An 18,722-nucleotide genomic window follows, 5' to 3' on the forward strand; every position below is an offset into this window, starting at 1 on the left:
AGCTGAAATACGCTAAACTTTGGTAAGTGTGGAAAGAGGGATTGTTGTTTTTTTTTACCTATCATGCATTGTAGTGGATTTAAATGGGTGTCATTTTGAATTATGTATAGTGTTTGAACATTTAAAAAAAAAAAAAAAAAATCCAAAAAGTTGAGTGAGCAGGTTTGTGTGACCATGTGTGTTGACTTTTTGTGTTGGTTGCAGATTATTTGCGTTATGAGTGGGAAAGTTTGTTTGGACTGGGTCATATATGTAAATTCTGTGCTGTTTAAAAAAAATTCAGCATACAATTAGGGTCATTGGCCTGAAATACCCGCTTTCTCCACAAGATGGTAAAACAATTAAAACATCAGATATTTTAAATTAGACAAGAGGCCTCCCATTCGCTTAAACCTGGGACATCTCGCGGGCCAAACTAAGAACAAGTTTGGATATCGCTAATGTAGTGCAAATCCAAATTACAATGACATAAAATTTTGGCCCCTGGCAGACAAAAATTGGGTACTTAGAAATAGTGGGCTACATTTATCGTATTTTCCGGACCATAGGGCGCACTGGATTATAAGGCGCACTGCCGATGAATGGTCTATTTTTTAAATATTTTTTCATATATAAAGCGCATCGGATTATAGGGCGCATTAAAGGAGTCATATTATTATTATTTTTTTCTATAATGAAAACACTATCTTGTGGTACATAACATGTAATGGTGGTTCTTTGGTCAAAATGTTGCATAAATTATGTTTTACAGAAGCTTTCTAACAGTCGCTTCTGGATGCACCGTTTTGTGGGCGGTCTTATTTACGTGTCAAAAGATGGAGCTAACTGTTTTAATGACATTCAGACTTTACTTAGATCAATAACGCAGCAGCATCTCCTCATCCGGAAACAACAACATCGGAAATGTGTCCCGTGAAAAACCGCCCGACCGGAACCCTCTAATAACTAAATTTCCTCGGGTGAATAATGTAAACTCACTACACCGGTATGTTTTAGCGCTTTCATGGCGAGTTTACTGACAGATATAAGTAAGAACTTTACACTACTTTATATTAGAAATGGCAACAGTGGAAGATGAATGCCCCATAGCAAGAAGATAAAGAAAAAGACGACATGGCCTACAAAGGCGGACGCGCGCAATCTTTAAGGATTTATGCAGATCCCAAATACAGATCAGCAGGTACCAGAAGGTAAGAAAAGTTGCTTTTGCATAATATTGCGAAACAAAACACCAGATAATATGTCTTACCTTATACACACACCATAATAATACTCCTATGTTGAAGCACGTCAAACGGTGCAGCCTACACTTATCTCTTATGTTTGACTGCCATCTACTGGTCACACTTATCATTACACCATGTACCAAATAAAATTGCTTCGAGGTGGGTAAGCCCAACCAAACTCATTCCTTACATTAGGCGCGCTGTCGAGTTTTGAGGGGAAAAAAAGGATTTGAAGTGCGCCTTATAGTCCGGAAAATACGGTAACGTACCTGTAATGTGCCAGTGCAGCATTGGGTCCACTTGCAGAGATTGTTTCAAAGCTTGGACCTCTGTTATCTTTCTGTTTGCTGCAACAAAACATCTCTTCTTAAAATCACAAAGGTTTTTATGGTTCTACTCACCCGACTACAACCAGACGGGTAGATGCACCTGCGACAATGATTGACGTAGGCGGAGGCGCTCAGCTCCGTCTCCTTCCCTGTTGGCACCGCCTTCTCCAACCACATGAGCAGCTGGATGACCGCCACCGCATCTCTCACCTGGACAAACGCACAGTCTCATCCAGGCCGGCAGCTACACAACTCACGTGTGGTGTCGACAACACACAACGTACGTGAGCGTCCCTTAAGATGCGCTGCTCCGTCTCATCTTTCACCGCTTTGGTGGTCAGCACGGGAGAATAGGAGCTGCTCATTAGTTTGTCCTGATGAGTTGATTGTAAACAACAGTTGAAATACTTTTTAAAGCACATGCACAAGTAGATAAAGCTGACGGAGGCTGACCACTGCTATCCTCATTGGGAGGTTGCCTACGGCCATTTACAGCAGGGGTGTCCAAACTATGGCATCTTCAGTTTGACACGCGAGACGGAATGAGTTTGAAAAGGAATCTGGCCCGGGTGTTTTCCAAATTAATTATACATAGCTGACAATTTGATTGCTGCAATTTTGCCTTCTTGCGGATAGCGTTAATAAGTCAAGTCAATGACCATGAATTGTTGGTTGAAGTGCCCTATAGCGCAGCAATTACTTATATGACCCAAGGCAAACAACATTCCCTTGTCATGGCCCCTAAAAATTACACCCATTTAAATTAATTGCAATGCACGATGGGAAAATTGCAAAACACTCATCCATTTTAGCTTTATGATATTTCTGATTGACTATAAAACTTTACGGAGGTTGTCACGGAATTAAACAAGGTAGAAGTCGAACTTTCATACTCTTAATATCTCGTTATATTAATTATTAATTATACGTCCTTTTATATTAATTTGCACACACACACACACACACACACACACACACACACACACACACACACACACACACACACACACACACACACACACACACACACACACACACGTGTGTGTGTGTGTATGTATGTGTATATATATATATATATATATATACATATATGTATAAATATATACACAGTACATATACACAGTACATATACAAATATATATACATATATGTATGTATAGATACATATATGTATATACATATATACATACACATATCTATGTATATATATACATATATGTACATATGTGTATATATGTGTATTTTTACATATATGTTTTATGTTTATGTATATATACACATATGTATGTATACATACATATGTGTGTATATATATACATATATACATATATGTATGTATATATATGTGTATATATACACACACATACTGTATATGTACATATATACATATGTGTATGTATATATATACATATATGCATGCATATATATATACATATGTATATGTATATATATATGTACATATATACATATATATACATATGTGTATGTATATATGTATACATATTTACATATGTATGCATATATATGTATATGTATGTATATATACACACACACACACATATATATATATATGCATATATACATATATATATATATATATATATATATATATATATATGTACATGCATATATGTACAGTGTATATATATATACATATTTACATATATGTATGTATGTATATACATATATATATACATACATATATATATATATATATATATATATATATATATATATATATATGTATATGTGTGTATATATATATATATGTCTATATATATATGTATGTATATATATATGTATATATGTATGTATATATATATATATGTATATATATATATATATATATATATATATACACATTTTCTACCGCTTGTCCCTTTTTGGGGTCACGGGGGGTGCTGGAGCCTATCTCAGCTGCATTTGGGCGTAAGGCGGGGTACATATTATATATATACATGTGTGTATATATATATATATATATATATATATATATATATATATATATATGCTTTCGGCCCCCGGCCACATTTTTTTTAGCCAAATGCGGGACCCCATGTCAAAACGTTTGGACACCCCTGATTTACAACATGTAAACTGTAAAAAACACATACAGTACCTCAGGTTTGATGACCTCATAAAGAGCGTAGTTTGTGTACTCCGTGCCGATCCACACTTTGACCCCTGGCTGGCTCACGTACTTCTTCAGGTCATCCAGGACGGAGTCGTAGCTCTTTACCTGGACGCAGAGCGACCCGCTGCACGAGGCGTTCAGGTACACGCTCAACTCCTCTGACAGTCTGTCCGCGTGTACAAACAGCCTGATGCACGGGCGGTGATTAAAGGTGTTAGCGGCGTACCAAATGACTTGGACAACGACGGGGAGAGACTACCTGATCTCGTCCAGGGTCAGGAGTGTGTAGGAGTAGAAGAAAGGGTTGTACGGGATGTCGTTGCCGCGCATATTAAACAGCCCTGATACATGACACACAGGAGGTGAAGTCATCCTGCACCACTAAACATGCTGAGAGGTTTAAGTCAACAAAGTAAAGTAGACCTGCAAAGTCACTTACAGGCCGTTTCATCCAGCGCTGACAGCAGAAGAGCAGTTGGCTCATAGGGATTCTCCTTCATCTGATGGCGGATTTGCTCTACTTTCATCTGCCAGGACCTTTCTGTGGACACAGCATGCAATAACCAACAATGTGTCCGACATTTTCTGTTTAAACACACAAAAACAAAACACAATTTGTTGCTCAGCAGAATATGACTATACATTTTTTTCCTGCATTTAGAACCAGGCGGCTTATAAAACGAAGCGATTTTTATAAAAAACCCAAGCAAAAACACTGAGAGAGTGTTTTATGGTCTCTGCTATGGCGCCATCTTTTGGACAAGTTTGCTCACTGCAGGTGTCCTTTTATTACCGGCAGTGCTTCTTTTTTTTTCTTTCTACCGACTGTGTCAACGACCAAAAAAAACTCTACAAGACATATTGTGTGACATATTATCATACTCCCACAAATACCATACCATACCAACTTTATTTATAAAGCTCTTTAAAAACAACCATTAAGGTCAACCATGTAACCTTAATATTTGGTTACATGTCCCTTGGCAAGTTTCACTGCAATAAGGCGCTTTTGGTAGCCATCTACAAGCTTCTGCTTAAATGTTTGACCACTCCTTTTGACAAAATTGGTGCAGTTCAGTTAAATTTGTTGGTTTTCTGACAGGGACTTGTTTCTTCAGCATTGTCTACATGTTTATGTCAGGACTTTGGGAAGGCCATTCTAAAACCTTCATTCTAGCCTGATTTAGCCATTCCTTTACCACTTTTGACGTGTGTTCGGGGTCATTGTCCTGTTGGAACACCCAACGGCGCCCAAGACCCAACCTCCGGACTGATGATTTTAGGTTGTCCTGAGGAATTTGGAGGTAATACTCATTTTTCACTGTCCCATTTACTCTCTGTAAAGCACCAGTTCCATTGGCAGCAAAACAGGCCCAGAGCATAATACTACCACCACCATGCTTGACGGTAGGTCTGATGGTTTTGGGATTAAAGGTCTCTCCTTTTCTTCTACAAACATATTGCTGGGTATTGTGGCCAAACAGCTACATTTTTGTTTCATCTAACTTTCCTCCAGATGGTCTTATCTTTGTCCATGTGATGTCAGATGAAACAAAAATTGAGCTGTTTGGGGTTGGGTCTTGGGCGCAGTTGGGTGTTCCAACAAGACAATGACCCCAAACACATGTCAGCAGTGGTAAAATAATGGCTAAATCAGGCAAGAATTAAGGTTTTAGAATGGCCTTCCAAAAGTCCTGACTTAAACGTGTGGACAATGCTGAAGAAACAAGTCCATGTCAGAAAACCAACAAATTTAGCTGAACTGCACCAATTTTGTCAAGAGGAGTGGTCAAAAATTCAACCAGAAGCTTGTGGATGGCTACCAAAAGCGCCTTATTACAGTGAAACTTGCCAAGGGACATGTAAGCAAATATTAACATTGCTGTATGTATACTTTTGACCCAGCAGATTTGCTCACATTTTCAGTAGACCCATAATAAATTCATAAAAGAACCAAACTTCATGAATGTTTTTTGTGACCAACAAGTATGTGCTCCAATCACTCTATTAAAAAAAACAAGAGTTGTAGAAATGATTGGAAACTCAAGACAGCCATGACATTATGTTCTTTACAAGTGTATGTCAACTTTTGACCACGACTGTATGTATTAGAAAGGAAAGCAAAACAGCGTCATCTAGTGGGTACAGACCGTAGTCCCCATTGTTTGAGATGTGTCCACACAAAGACATTGGGGCCCATTCAGCAACCGTTCTTAAGAACACATTTTGTTCTTAGGCCCACTTACAAAGTTTTTAAAGAGATTTTTGTATTCACCAATGTTTTCTTAGCTGGGATTTGTTCGTAGGTGAGAACAAAATCTACGAGTGCTCCAGAGCCTATTTGTTCTTAAGTGTGACAAGTTCCCTTACTTCTATTGTCTAATGTTAAATTAATACCATAGATAGATAGATAGAGATAGATATAGATCAGACAGACAGACATATAGCAAAATGAGCAATATATAGACATTTCAAAATACTGTGTGCGTACACACACACACACACACTCACACACACACACACACACACACACACACACACACACACACACACACACACACACACACACACACACACACACACACACACACACACTCATCAATTACCGGGGCGTTGATTTAGTGATTGGTGACTCTTTAAAAGACCAACAGGCCTCTCACACCCTGTTGTAACTCAACTCACACAATGGCAATGCTTTTGCTGCTACTGCAAGATGCCGCAGATCGTGCCCTGGGGAGGGAGCGCATATTTCACGACCATGTAGACCTATTTGCCCGAAGTGACTAATATTTATTTGAACGCTTTAGGCTACCTCAGCAGTCCCCCCTTTCTTAAACTTACATTTTGACATTATGAATTTCCCCCGCGGGATAATATGAACTTCTCTTCTGTAATCTGTTTGTGTTTTCTCCGCGTGTTTGGTGTTCGGCTTTTCCGCCGGAATTGTGCCCTTATATGGGGAATTAAGGGCGTTTACCTATGCAAATTACGGAATTAAGGGCGTTTACATATGCATATTGGGGCGTGTTTATATGCAAAATATATTAGACACGCACGCGCTAACTATTTGGCATTCAGCAACTTAAGAACAGCAGGTGGGAACAATTTGGCCGTTTAAGAACACGTCATGAATTTGAATGGACTCCTCTTAGGAAGAAAGATACGAGGAAAAGTCAGGAACTTATTGCTGAATGGGGCCCATTATGCTTATCTTATCTTCTTACCTGTAAATTAACTCGAAATGAACTAATGCATTCATATCTCAGCAATGCCCTATCCTCTTAGGGGTCAACAATCATGTTACGTCAAATATGCGTGTTGATATGTCCTTCATTTATTCACAAGCACTAACCATTAGATTTATGATGCTGTGCCTGTGTTTACAGGAACAAGACAACGTCCGTCCTTGTCTCGTCCCTAAAGCTAGCATTGGGTCTCCCAGTCATAAAAAAAACATCAACCTGTATTTTATGGCTTTATTGGCCCCTGTTTAAGTAGCCAGATAAGGGTAAGAGATTATTACTATTATTAATCAAAGAGAAAAACCTACGTATGACTCTGTCCGGCAGGCGGATGAGGCTGTCAGGAGGGATGGGAGGTCTTTCCTCCTTCCAGACTCGGTCTACCAGGTTGCCAGGCATCGACTTGAGGCTTCGATTGCCTGACTCCAGACTCATGCTGTAGTCTTCCTGCGTTTCTAATGGAGGAAGTTGCAGATGATTACACGCGCCCGGGTCAATCAATCAGAAGGGAGCTGTCTGGCGGCGTCGGCGTCCGCCGCCTCCGTCAATATATTCTCAGTCTATCAGGGCTGCGGTGGGGATAATGCGTACTGACGGGGGCGCGGGTAGAGACTTACTGATGGAGAAGAGGAAGGGATCGAAGCCAATTTGACCTCCATGCGGTATCTCCGAGATTAGCCACTCTGCTATGCTGCTTATGGACACTGTGGAACAATGAAAATACTAGACATTAATACGGTCAAATAACACATTATTAGGGACCGCAATGTCCCTTTGGGACAGAGGACCCTATTGTAATTGTAAAGTTTTATTATTATTATTATTCCGCCGCCTCTTTGAGCTGTAATTTGACCCCCTTAACATACTTCAAAACTCACTATATTTGACACACACATCAGGACTGGTGAAAATTGCCATCTAATAAAAACCCAAATCTCAAAACTCAAAATTGAGCTCTAGCGCTCCCTAGGAAAAAACACAGACAAAACTGCTTGTAACTTCCGGTAGGAATGTTGTAGAAACAAAAACCTCTATGTAGGTCTGACTTACACCTAGATTTCATACATTAACATCCTTCAGCAAACATCAACAGGAAGTTGGCAATTCCCCCTTCAAAACAATAGTTTTGTAAAAACAGTCACTTTTGCCTCTTTGAGCTGCAATTTGACCCCCTTAACATGCTTTAAAACTCACCAAACTGGACACACATATCAGGACTGGCAAAAATTGCGATCTAATAAAAAAAACCAACCCCAAAACTCAAAATTGCGCTCTAGCGCCCCCTAGGAAGAAAACACAGACACAACTGCTCCTCTGAAGAAAACTCAGACAAAACTGCCTGTAACTTCCAGTAGGAATGTTTTAGAGACATGAAACAAAAACCTATATGTAGGTCTCACTTAGACCTACATTTCATATATTGAAAACCCCCAGCAAAAATCAACAGGAAGTTTGCTATTCCCCCTTCAAAACAAAAGTTTTGTAAAAACCGGTCACCTTTTTTCAAACATTATCTCCTCTGAGCGCGTTTGTCGTGTCGGCTTCAAACTAGCACAGGAGAGATTAAAAGTTGACCAAAGAGATTTAATTACTGCTCCGGTTTGGATTTCATGTTCCGTCAAAGTCGGTCCCGTCCATCGCTGCTTGCAGCTTTAATTATTACTGATAACTTTATTTAAACACATTGTTACTGTTCAAACTGTGTGTAATGTTACAGTAGCCAAGAATATTCAATATTCTCGTCAAATAAAACCTCTGGCTTGTTTTTAATGACTACGTAGGCCTACTACACTACTGTATTTTAATGTTGTTGTTTTGTTTTTTACTGAGGTGGTACTCTGTGAAAAGTGTTTGAGAACCATTGATTTTAAACAATTAATTTCGCAATGGTGACAATTGCAATTCACGGTATGTGATCATGTAGAGTTATTAAAACTTTTTGTTTTTCCTGCTAAAGAAAAGTACTAAGAACATCAAACCGAAAAGAAAAAAAAAGTAAGGTTAACAATATTTCCTTAAAGTCGGAAAAATTTTGCTTGAAATTATGGATATTGAATCATTTTGAAATGATTTTGAACATCTTTCGTTTAAAAAAAATTTACCGTATTTTTCAGACTATAAGTCGCACCGGCCGAAAATGCATAATAAAGAAGGAAAGAAAACATATATAAGTCGCACTGGAGAATAAGTCGCATTTTTGGGGGGAAATTTATTTGATAAAACCCAACACCAAGAATAGGCAATTTAAAATAAATAAAGAATAGTGAACAACGGGCTGAATAAGTGTACGTTATATGAGGCATAAATAACCAACTGAGAATGTGCCTGGTATGTTAACGTAACATATTATGGTAAAAGTCATTCAAATAACTATAACAAATTGAACATGCTATACGTTTACCAAACAATCGGTCACTCCTAATTGCTAAATCTCATGAAATCTTATACGTCTAGTCTCTTACGTGAATGAGCTAAATAATATTATTTGATATTTTACGGTAATGTGTTAATAATTTCACACATAAGTCGCTTTTGAGGATAAGTCGCACCCCTGGCCAAACTATGAAAAAAACTGCGACTTAAAGTCCGAAAAATACGGTATATTATGTTTATAAACTCAGGAAATATGTCCCTGGACACATGAGGACTTTTGAATATGACCAATGTATGATCCTGTAACTACTTGGTATCGGATTGATACCCAAATTTGTGGTATCATCCAAAACTAATGTAAAGTATCAAGCAACAGAAGAATAAGTGATTATTACATTTTAACAGAAGTGTAGATAGAACATGTTAAAAGATAAATTAAGTAGATATTAACATGTAATGAAAAAGTAGATTAATAATTAATTTTGTACCACTTGTCCTTATTAATTTTGACAAAATAATAGGTAGATAAATGACACAATATGTTACTGCATATCTCAGCAGCTAAATTAGGAGCATTTGTTTGTTTACTTACTACTAAAAGACAACTTGTCTTGTATGTTGACTATTTTATTCAAGGACAAACTTGCAATAAGAAACATATGTTTAATGTACCCTAAAATTTTTTGTTAAAATAAAGCCAATAATGCAATTTTTGTGGTCCCCTTTATTTAAAAAAGTACCAAAAGGTATCGAAATAATTTTGATACTGGTACCGGTACCAAAATATTGGTATCGGGACAACACGAATACATAAATATATATACATGCCTATACATTTATTTATGTACATGTTATTTTAATATGATGGATACATTTATGTATTCTAGTATAATGAATATACTGTGTAATTAATGATTAATATAATTGGATATTAAGAGTATGTGAAAGTTCGACTTCTACCTTGTTTACTTCCATGACAACCTTCTTAAAGTTTTGTAATGTATCAGAAATACCAGGCAGCTAAAATGCACCAAACATAGATAAATGTGGAGAGAGTATTTTGCGTTTTTCCCCATCATGCTTTGTAATGGATTTAAATGGGTGTCATTTTAAATGTTTTATGGTGCTTGGACAGTTTTTTTTTTAATAATATCAACAAAGTTCGATGAGCAGGTTGTGTCATGTGGGACCATGCATGTTGACATTTTTGTTTTGTTTTTGCGCTATGACTAGGGAAGGCTGTTTATATTGGGTCATATAAGTGAATGCTGTGCTGCCGTCACTTAGTTGTCAACCTGATTTGTGCGGCGCTATCCACAAGATTGCGGCACATTTGTGGCAATCAGAATAACGGATTTTTCTAAACGAATCTGGTTCCTTTTTAAACTCATGACGCCCTGCACTACAGCAGTGTTTTTCAACCTTTTTTGAGCCAAGGCACATTTTTTGCGTTGAAAAAATCCGGAGGCACACCACCAGCAGAAATCGTTAAAAAACTAAACTCAGTTGACAGTAAAAAGTCGTTGTCGCAGTTGTCGGATATGAATTCAAACCATAACTATAACCAACCATGCATCACTATAGCACTTGTCTCAAAGTAGGTGTACTGTCACAACCTGTCACATCACACCCTGACTTATTTTGAGTTTTTCGGTGTTTTCCTGTGTGACGTGTTTTAGTTCTTGTCTTGCGCTCCTATGTCATGTACAAATGTACTTTGTGGACGCCGTCTGCTCCACACACTGTAAGTTTTTGCTGTAGTCCAGCATTCTGTTTTTGTTTACTTTGCAGCCAGTTCAGTTTTAGTTTCATTCTGCATAGCTTTCCCTAAGCTTCAATGCCTTTTCTTAGGGGCACTCACCTTTTGTTTATTTTTGGTTTAAGCATTAGACATCTTTTTACCTGCACGCTGCTTCCCGTTGTTTCCGACATCTACAAAGCAATTAGCTACCGGCTGCCACCTACTGATATGGAAGAGTATTACAAGGTTACTCCGCCGAGCTCTAGGCAGCACCGACTCTCAAGAGCAACACATAATTTGCAGACTATAATTACTGGTTTGCAAAAAATATTTTTAACCTAAATAGGTGAAATTAGATAATCTCCCACGGCACACCAGACTGTATATCACGGCACACTAATATGCCGCGGCACTGTGGTTGAAAAACACTGCACTACAGTATTGGAGTGTGCTGTGAAAGAACCATTGATAGGGGCGCACCATCTTTTTGCAGCTCCCAGTTGCAGTCCATCTGTCTCTGGGCTTGGACCCAGTAGCGACTGTCCGTCCACAGCGCCGCTTTGCCGGGCGTGACCACGGCGGTGCCTTGCAGGAGGAGGACGGAGACAGTCAGCCAACAGCAGGAATTACTGTTACCTTTAAGGGGATGGCCATCGACTAAACATGAGGCGGGGCGGCCTTCTTTTATCTCACTGTTCCACCGAAGCTGTGGCATGATTAATCCACTGTAAATCTTCCTTTTTGATCTATGGCGGGGGAGGCTCTTCAAGTGAGGATAAAAGCATCTCAGATGTGGGATGGCGAGTCCCAGAGGAGGAGGAGGAGGAGGAGGAGGAGGAGGAGGAGGAGGAGGAGGAGGAGGAGGAGGAGGAGAAGGAGAAGGAGAAGGAGAAGGAGGAGGAGAAGGAGGAGGAGGAGGAGGAGGAGGAGGAGTGTACCTGCAGAGCCAGTGAAGCCGGTCATGAAGGCCATCCTGGCGTCTCGCGGTGATATGTACTCGCTCTGACAAGGACACACACTGTTTAGCGTCGCACACAAACGCACACAATGAATCCAACACAGGGTCATTCTAACATGATGATTGGCGGGCCAGGTACCAGGTGGGCGTCGGTGCCTGGGATGATGTAGGCGGAGATGTTGGACGAGTGCATCTGCTGGCGTAAGTCCTGCAGGCGGACGCTGGTGTTCACTGCCGTGCTGGGAAGGTGCTGACACACACACACACACACACACACACACACACATACTGGTTATCATTTGGAATGGGGACCAAGTTTTTGATCATCGCTAGTGGGGACCACCCTTTCTACAGGTTGTGGAGGCATAAAAAAAAATTGGTATAATGGCCACTGCCCAGTTAACTCATACACGTCTTTAAATCTCTGGATTGATGAAGTAATGTGCTGATTAGAGGTGCCGATAAATGTTTTCAAATGTAATATCGGAAATTATCGATATGGGTCTTTTTTTATTATCGGTATCGTTTTTTGTTTTGTTTTTTGTTTTGTTTATTTTTATTTTTTTTTTATTAAATCAACATAAAAAACACAAGATACACTTACAATTAGTGCACCAACCCAAAAAACCTCCCTCCCCCATTTACACTCATTCACACTCATTCACACAAAAGGGTTGTTTCTTTCTGTTATTAATATTCTGGTTCCTACATTATATATCAATATATATCAACACAGTCTGCAAGGGATACAGTTCGTAAGCACACATGATTGTGCGTGCTGCTGGTCCACTAATAGCACTAACCTTTAAAAGTTCATTTTACTCATTTTCATTAATTACTAGTTTCTATGTAACTGTTTTTATATTTTTTTACTTTCTTTTTTTATTCAAGAAAATGTTTTTAATTTATTTATCTTATTTTATTTTATTAATTTAAAAAAAGGACCTTATCTTCACCATACCTGGTTGTCCAAATTAGGTATAATAATGTGTTGATTCCACTACTGTATATATCGGTATCGGTTGATATCGGTAACGGTTGATATCGGTAACGGTTGATATCGGTATCGGTAATTAAAGAGTTGGACAATATCGGAATATCGGATATCGGTAAAAAGCCATTATCGGACATCCCGAGTGCTGATCATTGTTACTGGGGACCCTGGGGAAAAAGAGTTAATATGGTTCAATATTTTTTATTCTTTCATTAAGTTTGGCCAAAGGGGGCACATTTCAATTTCCTACACACACTCATGATTACATATGTTGACCAAAAGGTGGAGCACTTCAAATTTTTTAGACACACTTGTTTTTTCATATGTTGACCAGAGGGGGAGCACTTTTAAAAGCGACACACAGTCAATTTGAAAAATCCCTCCTTTTCGGGACTACCCTCATTTTGATAGATTTCACCACCAGGGGTGCTAATGAGACATTCTCTATTAGATGCAATGGTTTTCCGTATTGGGACCATGATTTATGTCCTAACTTGTTCACACCTCCTCATATGGAAGCTACTTTTCCTTGGTGATGTCTCAAGAAGGGTAGAAATACAAGAACACACACACACACACACACACGCACACACACACACACTGGCAGTGAAGGACCGATTTAATAGGATGAGGAACTGCTGAATCATCGCTTCTCGTATCTCCCATTGTTGTAATCATTAACTGTGTGCAGAAAGTCCATTTAGTGCAACAGTTTCACATTCACAACAGCAGTAGCAACTCCTTGCTGAATATTACATTTGTGGCAAACAGTTAGTTTTGCCACCATGCAGACATACAACCAATGTATTTTTATGCTTATTCAACACTGAAACAATTACCGTAGAAAAACAATATTAAAATGATTCATTTTAGATTTTTTTTTATTCCCCGTGCCCCATCAAACAATTATTTATAATAAAAAAGTTATTAGATTTTTTTTGTTAATCAATAAAAACAATTGTTAGCTTTAAATATATGTAATTATTCAACACTGAAACAATTACCGTAGAAAAAAAATAATTCAATTATTAATTTTAGATTTTTTTTCATTCCCCGCCCCCTCCCCCAATTTTTTTATTAATAATAAAAAAGTTATTATATTTTTTTTAATCAATAAAAAAAATTAAAAGCTTTAAATGTATGTAAAAAAATATTAAAAGGATTCATTTTAGATATTTTTTTATTCCCCGCACAACCCCCCCCACCCCCAAAATGATTTATAAATAAAAAAGTTATTAGATTTTTTTTTTAATCAATAAAGACAGTTGTTAAGAGCTTTAAATGTATGTAATTATTTATCCACTCAACTCCCCCCAAAATGGATTAACTCGCTGGAATAAAAAAGACAATATAACATACATCCATAAAATGTGGACGCATGTGAAAAAGTGCAATATACTTATCTGTACAGTAATCTATTTATTTATTTATATATTTATATATATTTATTTATTTTATATAAATATTTATATATTATTTATATATATTTATTTATTTATACATGCACCTTATTGCTTTTTTATCCTGCACTACCATGAGCTTATGTAACGAAATTTCGTTCTTATCTGTGCTGTAAAGTTCAAATTTGAATGACAATAAAAAAGAAGTCTAAGTCTAAGTCTTATTTAACACTGAAACAATTACCGTAGAAAAAAAAAAATTAAAATTATACATTTTTGATTTTTTTTAATTCCCCCCTACAAAAAAATAAATATTAATGATAAAAAAGTTATTATATTTATTTTCTTCTTTTTTTTTCTATTAAAAACAATTGTTAAGAGCTTCAAATGTATGCGATTAAAGGGAAAATGTTTAGTTTTGCCTCAGGTAAAGGCATCAACTACAGCGCTTGCAACATATCAAAAAGCAAAATTTTACCTTTTAAAATTATTTATTTTTTAAACATATTTTGTGTCTGATCAATGCAAAACATGCAATTGATTATCTTTCTAGGGTGTTTTTTTTTTTAAATTAAAAGCCATGCAGCCAAAAATTACACATGAAAACATACAATAAAACATTGGAAAACTATTTCAAAAACACACATACTGTAATAAAATTAAACTAAATAGAAATAAAATAAAATATTTATACCCTTCCAAAAATATTTTGCTATGTAACTATCAAAAAACTCAATATTTATAAAAAATAAAATAATTATCTATCTATCTATCTATCTATCTATCTATCTATCTATCTATCTATCTATCTATCTATAGAATGTCTTTTATTGTCACTATACACAGGTACAATGAGATTAAAAGCAAATCCAGTATCAGTGCGACCAGGGCCGCCCCCCCCCTACCGCACGGTGCGCCCCCTCCCTTCCCGTATCATGACTCTTTTTGGACGTCACCACATCAAAAAATCAACACAAGATGTCAAAACGGCCAAAACTGTCAGGTGCCCAGGGAAGAAAAAAGAGAAAAGAAGAGGAGTAGAAACGAGAAAAGACAGAGGTAGCAGGTAGGTAACGTTAGCCTACATTAAATTATTTGTCTGTTACAGAATGTGATAGTAACCTGGCTTTTTAGCATTAAGCTAATGTTACATGATTCGGCAATTGCTAATCAATAAATAGCTAGTTCTGTTTTAACGTCGGGTTAATATTGTGGAGGGGGCTAAATTGTTATGGAAAATAATAATGTAATGTTAGCTAATTACATTCCTCAGGGACATTTGTATTAGATCTTTTAAGCAGGTGTTTTCTTTGTTTACATTGTTATTGCCTTCTGGTTAGCTAATGTTTGCCTTGCAGGTAATAGTCACTTGTCCAGCCCTTTATATATTAGGTGTAGTTGCAAGTAAAAAAAATGGAAAAGTATTTATAATAGCATTAGTAAAAAAATAATAAAACGAATTACTTTAAAATAATAAAACTATCGTTCTGAGATTTAAGTTGGAATTAAAGCAATCAAACACATGGATGTATCACCTACAGCTCTTGCAACATGTTCAACAAAATAAAACAAAATATTATTCATTGAATTTTTTTTAATTTTTTTTATTTAATTTTATTGGGATAAGCGGTAGAATATGGATGGAGGGATGGATGGATGGCTCCCAGGACGTTATTTGTAGTTTTTTAATTAAAATAACAGTTTATGTTCAGCCTTTATTCCATGAAATAAACAATAAAATAACAGAATGTATATTTATAATAAATTGCATGTATTTAAAAAAAAAACTTTAATTTTTGGTCAATAAAACTATGAGATTTAGGTCAATAGGATTAAAAAGAAAATATTATATTTTTGATCAGGCATTGTAAAACAGACATCATCAACTACAGCTCTTGCAACATTTTTAAAAACTGAAGCAAAATATTATTCATCAAAGTTATTTATTATGTTATTAATTTAATAATGAAACAAATAGATTAAATTGTCTCCCAGAATTTTACAAAACATTTTTTGCAGAATTAAAGGACAATTTAAGTTTAGCCTTAGTGCAACACACCATGAAATAAACAACAAAAAAACATAAATATATTTATAATAAAGTGCATGTACTAAAATTTTAATTAAATTTTTTTTTTTAATTAAAAACATAAAATACAATTCTTATCAATAAAACTATGAGATTTAAGTTAATGGGAACAAAAGGAAAATATTATAGTTTTGATCAGGCACTGTACAACAGACATTGTATCAAATACAGCTTTTGAAACATGTTTTAAAAACAAAATATTATTAATCAAAATTGTTTATTTCATTTCTATTTTTGTATTGAATAATGAAACAAATATATTTACTTGTGTCCCAGAACTTTTTAATTTTAATTTTTATAATTAAAAGAAAAAAAATTGGTACAGCCTTTGTGCAATACACTATGAAATAAACAATAAAATAACACACATATATTTATAATATTTTTGCATGTATTACAATTTAAATAAAACCTTTTTTTTTTAAATTAATTTCTTATCGATAAAACTATGAGATTTAAGTTAATGGGAACAAAAGTAAAATATTATAGTTTTGATCAGGTACTGTACAACAGACAATGTATCAAATACAGCTCTTGAAACATGTTTTAAAAACAAAAAATATGTATGATTCATCAAAATTGTTTATTTGATTCAAATTAAATTTTTTCATTTAATAATGAAACAAATATATTCACTTGTCTCCCAGAACTTTTTTTTTTTTAGAATTAAAAGAAACATTTAGATTTAGCTTTTGTGCAATACATCATGAAATAAACAATAAAACAACATAAATATATTTATAATAATGTGCGGGTGTTAAGATTTTAATAAAACAAAAATGATTATTATTTCAAATTAAACTATATATCAATAAAACTACATGATAGTTAATGGGAATAAAGGGAAAATATAGTTTTAATCAGGCATTGTACAACAGACATTGAAGCAAAATATTATTTATGAACATTCTTACTATTTTTTATGTATATTTAATTAACAATTTATTTATATTATTTCTCTAAGCTTATTTGTAATTAAAAGTAAAATTTAAGTTTAGCCTCCATGCAACCAAAAAAACCCAATAAAACAAAAAAATAAATGAAATATAACATTAGATGACGGTAAATACTTTCAGTATATATTAATGCTGCATTCAAGGATTCACGTAAAACTCACCGGTGGCGACAGAGAGCAGTTCCTCTCGGTAGCTTCAAAAAAAGTGCTGCCGCTGACATGGCCTGAAATGAGGGGTCAACATAAAAAGTGACTATATTGTCAAGTCAGCACTTTTTGTTTTGAGTGGGAAAGAACAAAACCTCTTATACTGAAGACCACACATTCAGCAAAGTATCCTGTTCTCATCAACTCTTATTGACTTGAACTCTTTTTTTTTTTTTTTTTTTTTTTTTGTAATTTCAAAATAAATGTACCTGCAGTTATGGCCGCCAGGAGCAGAGCCGTCATCCAGCAGTAAGAGACCATCTTGGCTCTCGGTGCTGGAGCAGGTGCAGCGCTGAGTGTGCGGTGTCTGTGGGTGTGTGGTGAGAAGTGAATGTGTGGTTTATCTCTTTCTCTCCCTCTCTCTCCTGTCCCTCCAATCCTGCCGTCTCCTCTCCCAGCAGCCTCGTGACACTTGTGCACACTCGTCCACTAATTCATTCATTTTTATAGTGTGTGTCACAGCTTAGCCTCCTGCAAATGGCTCACATTTCACAATTTAAAAGGCACTTTCCTGGGGATGTTCTTTAGAGAAGCCAGTGTACAGCTCGCATGGCAGCGCAGACCCGCTGGAAAATGAGTCGACACAGCCATTATTGTGTAAACAACTGGCAACATGTGCCGTCAGCCATATGTTGCAGCTCAGCGTCATGGCACATAAATCAGAAGAGGAAGTGAACACAGCTGTATCCTGCTGAGCACACTTGTTGGAACATCTCATCCCACTGGATGGATGTCATTCCGACACCTTTCTCCAGCGGGACAGTGCGACATGCTGACTGCCGCGTAAAACATGGAGAAGTTAAGTATTGAAATTAAGGAGAAAATTGAAAAAATTACAATATATATATATATATATTTTTTAATAATAATTTTTGTTTTGTTATTTTAGTACATGCACGTTATTATAAATATATTTCAGTTTTTTGTTGTTCTACCGCTTGTCCCTTTCAGACATACAGGTAAAAGTGTTACGGCTCAGGCTCCTGCCAACGCCGCTCATCCGTCTGTGCGCACCTCGGGACACGCCCACGGGTGCGCACATCCAGGGACGCGCCGCGCACGTCACCGCCCTGC

General features: G+C 36.4%; 1 protein-coding gene across 1 annotated transcript in view; it reads right to left on the reverse strand.

The window, feature by feature from the left end:
• Window positions 1-18,722, reverse strand: part of xpnpep2 (X-prolyl aminopeptidase (aminopeptidase P) 2, membrane-bound) — a 54,963-nt gene that overhangs the window by 8,984 nt on the left and 27,257 nt on the right. Inside the window, exons 2-14 of the mRNA XM_061976773.1 lie at window positions 17,858-17,955; window positions 17,604-17,665; window positions 12,143-12,253; window positions 11,984-12,047; window positions 11,526-11,630; window positions 7,549-7,635; window positions 7,240-7,386; window positions 4,129-4,230; window positions 3,949-4,030; window positions 3,675-3,876; window positions 1,840-1,929; window positions 1,656-1,765; window positions 1,496-1,573 (exon numbers count right to left, since the gene is read on the reverse strand). Coding sequence (XP_061832757.1) covers window positions 1,496-1,573; window positions 1,656-1,765; window positions 1,840-1,929; window positions 3,675-3,876; window positions 3,949-4,030; window positions 4,129-4,230; window positions 7,240-7,386; window positions 7,549-7,635; window positions 11,526-11,630; window positions 11,984-12,047; window positions 12,143-12,253; window positions 17,604-17,665; window positions 17,858-17,909 — 1,292 coding nt within the window. The 5' untranslated portion in view covers window positions 17,910-17,955. The remainder of the gene's footprint in view (window positions 1-1,495; window positions 1,574-1,655; window positions 1,766-1,839; window positions 1,930-3,674; window positions 3,877-3,948; window positions 4,031-4,128; window positions 4,231-7,239; window positions 7,387-7,548; window positions 7,636-11,525; window positions 11,631-11,983; window positions 12,048-12,142; window positions 12,254-17,603; window positions 17,666-17,857; window positions 17,956-18,722) is intronic.

Source organism: Nerophis lumbriciformis, linkage group LG16, assembly GCF_033978685.3.
Source record: "Nerophis lumbriciformis linkage group LG16, RoL_Nlum_v2.1, whole genome shotgun sequence".
Lineage (NCBI taxonomy): Eukaryota > Metazoa > Chordata > Actinopteri > Syngnathiformes > Syngnathidae > Nerophis > Nerophis lumbriciformis.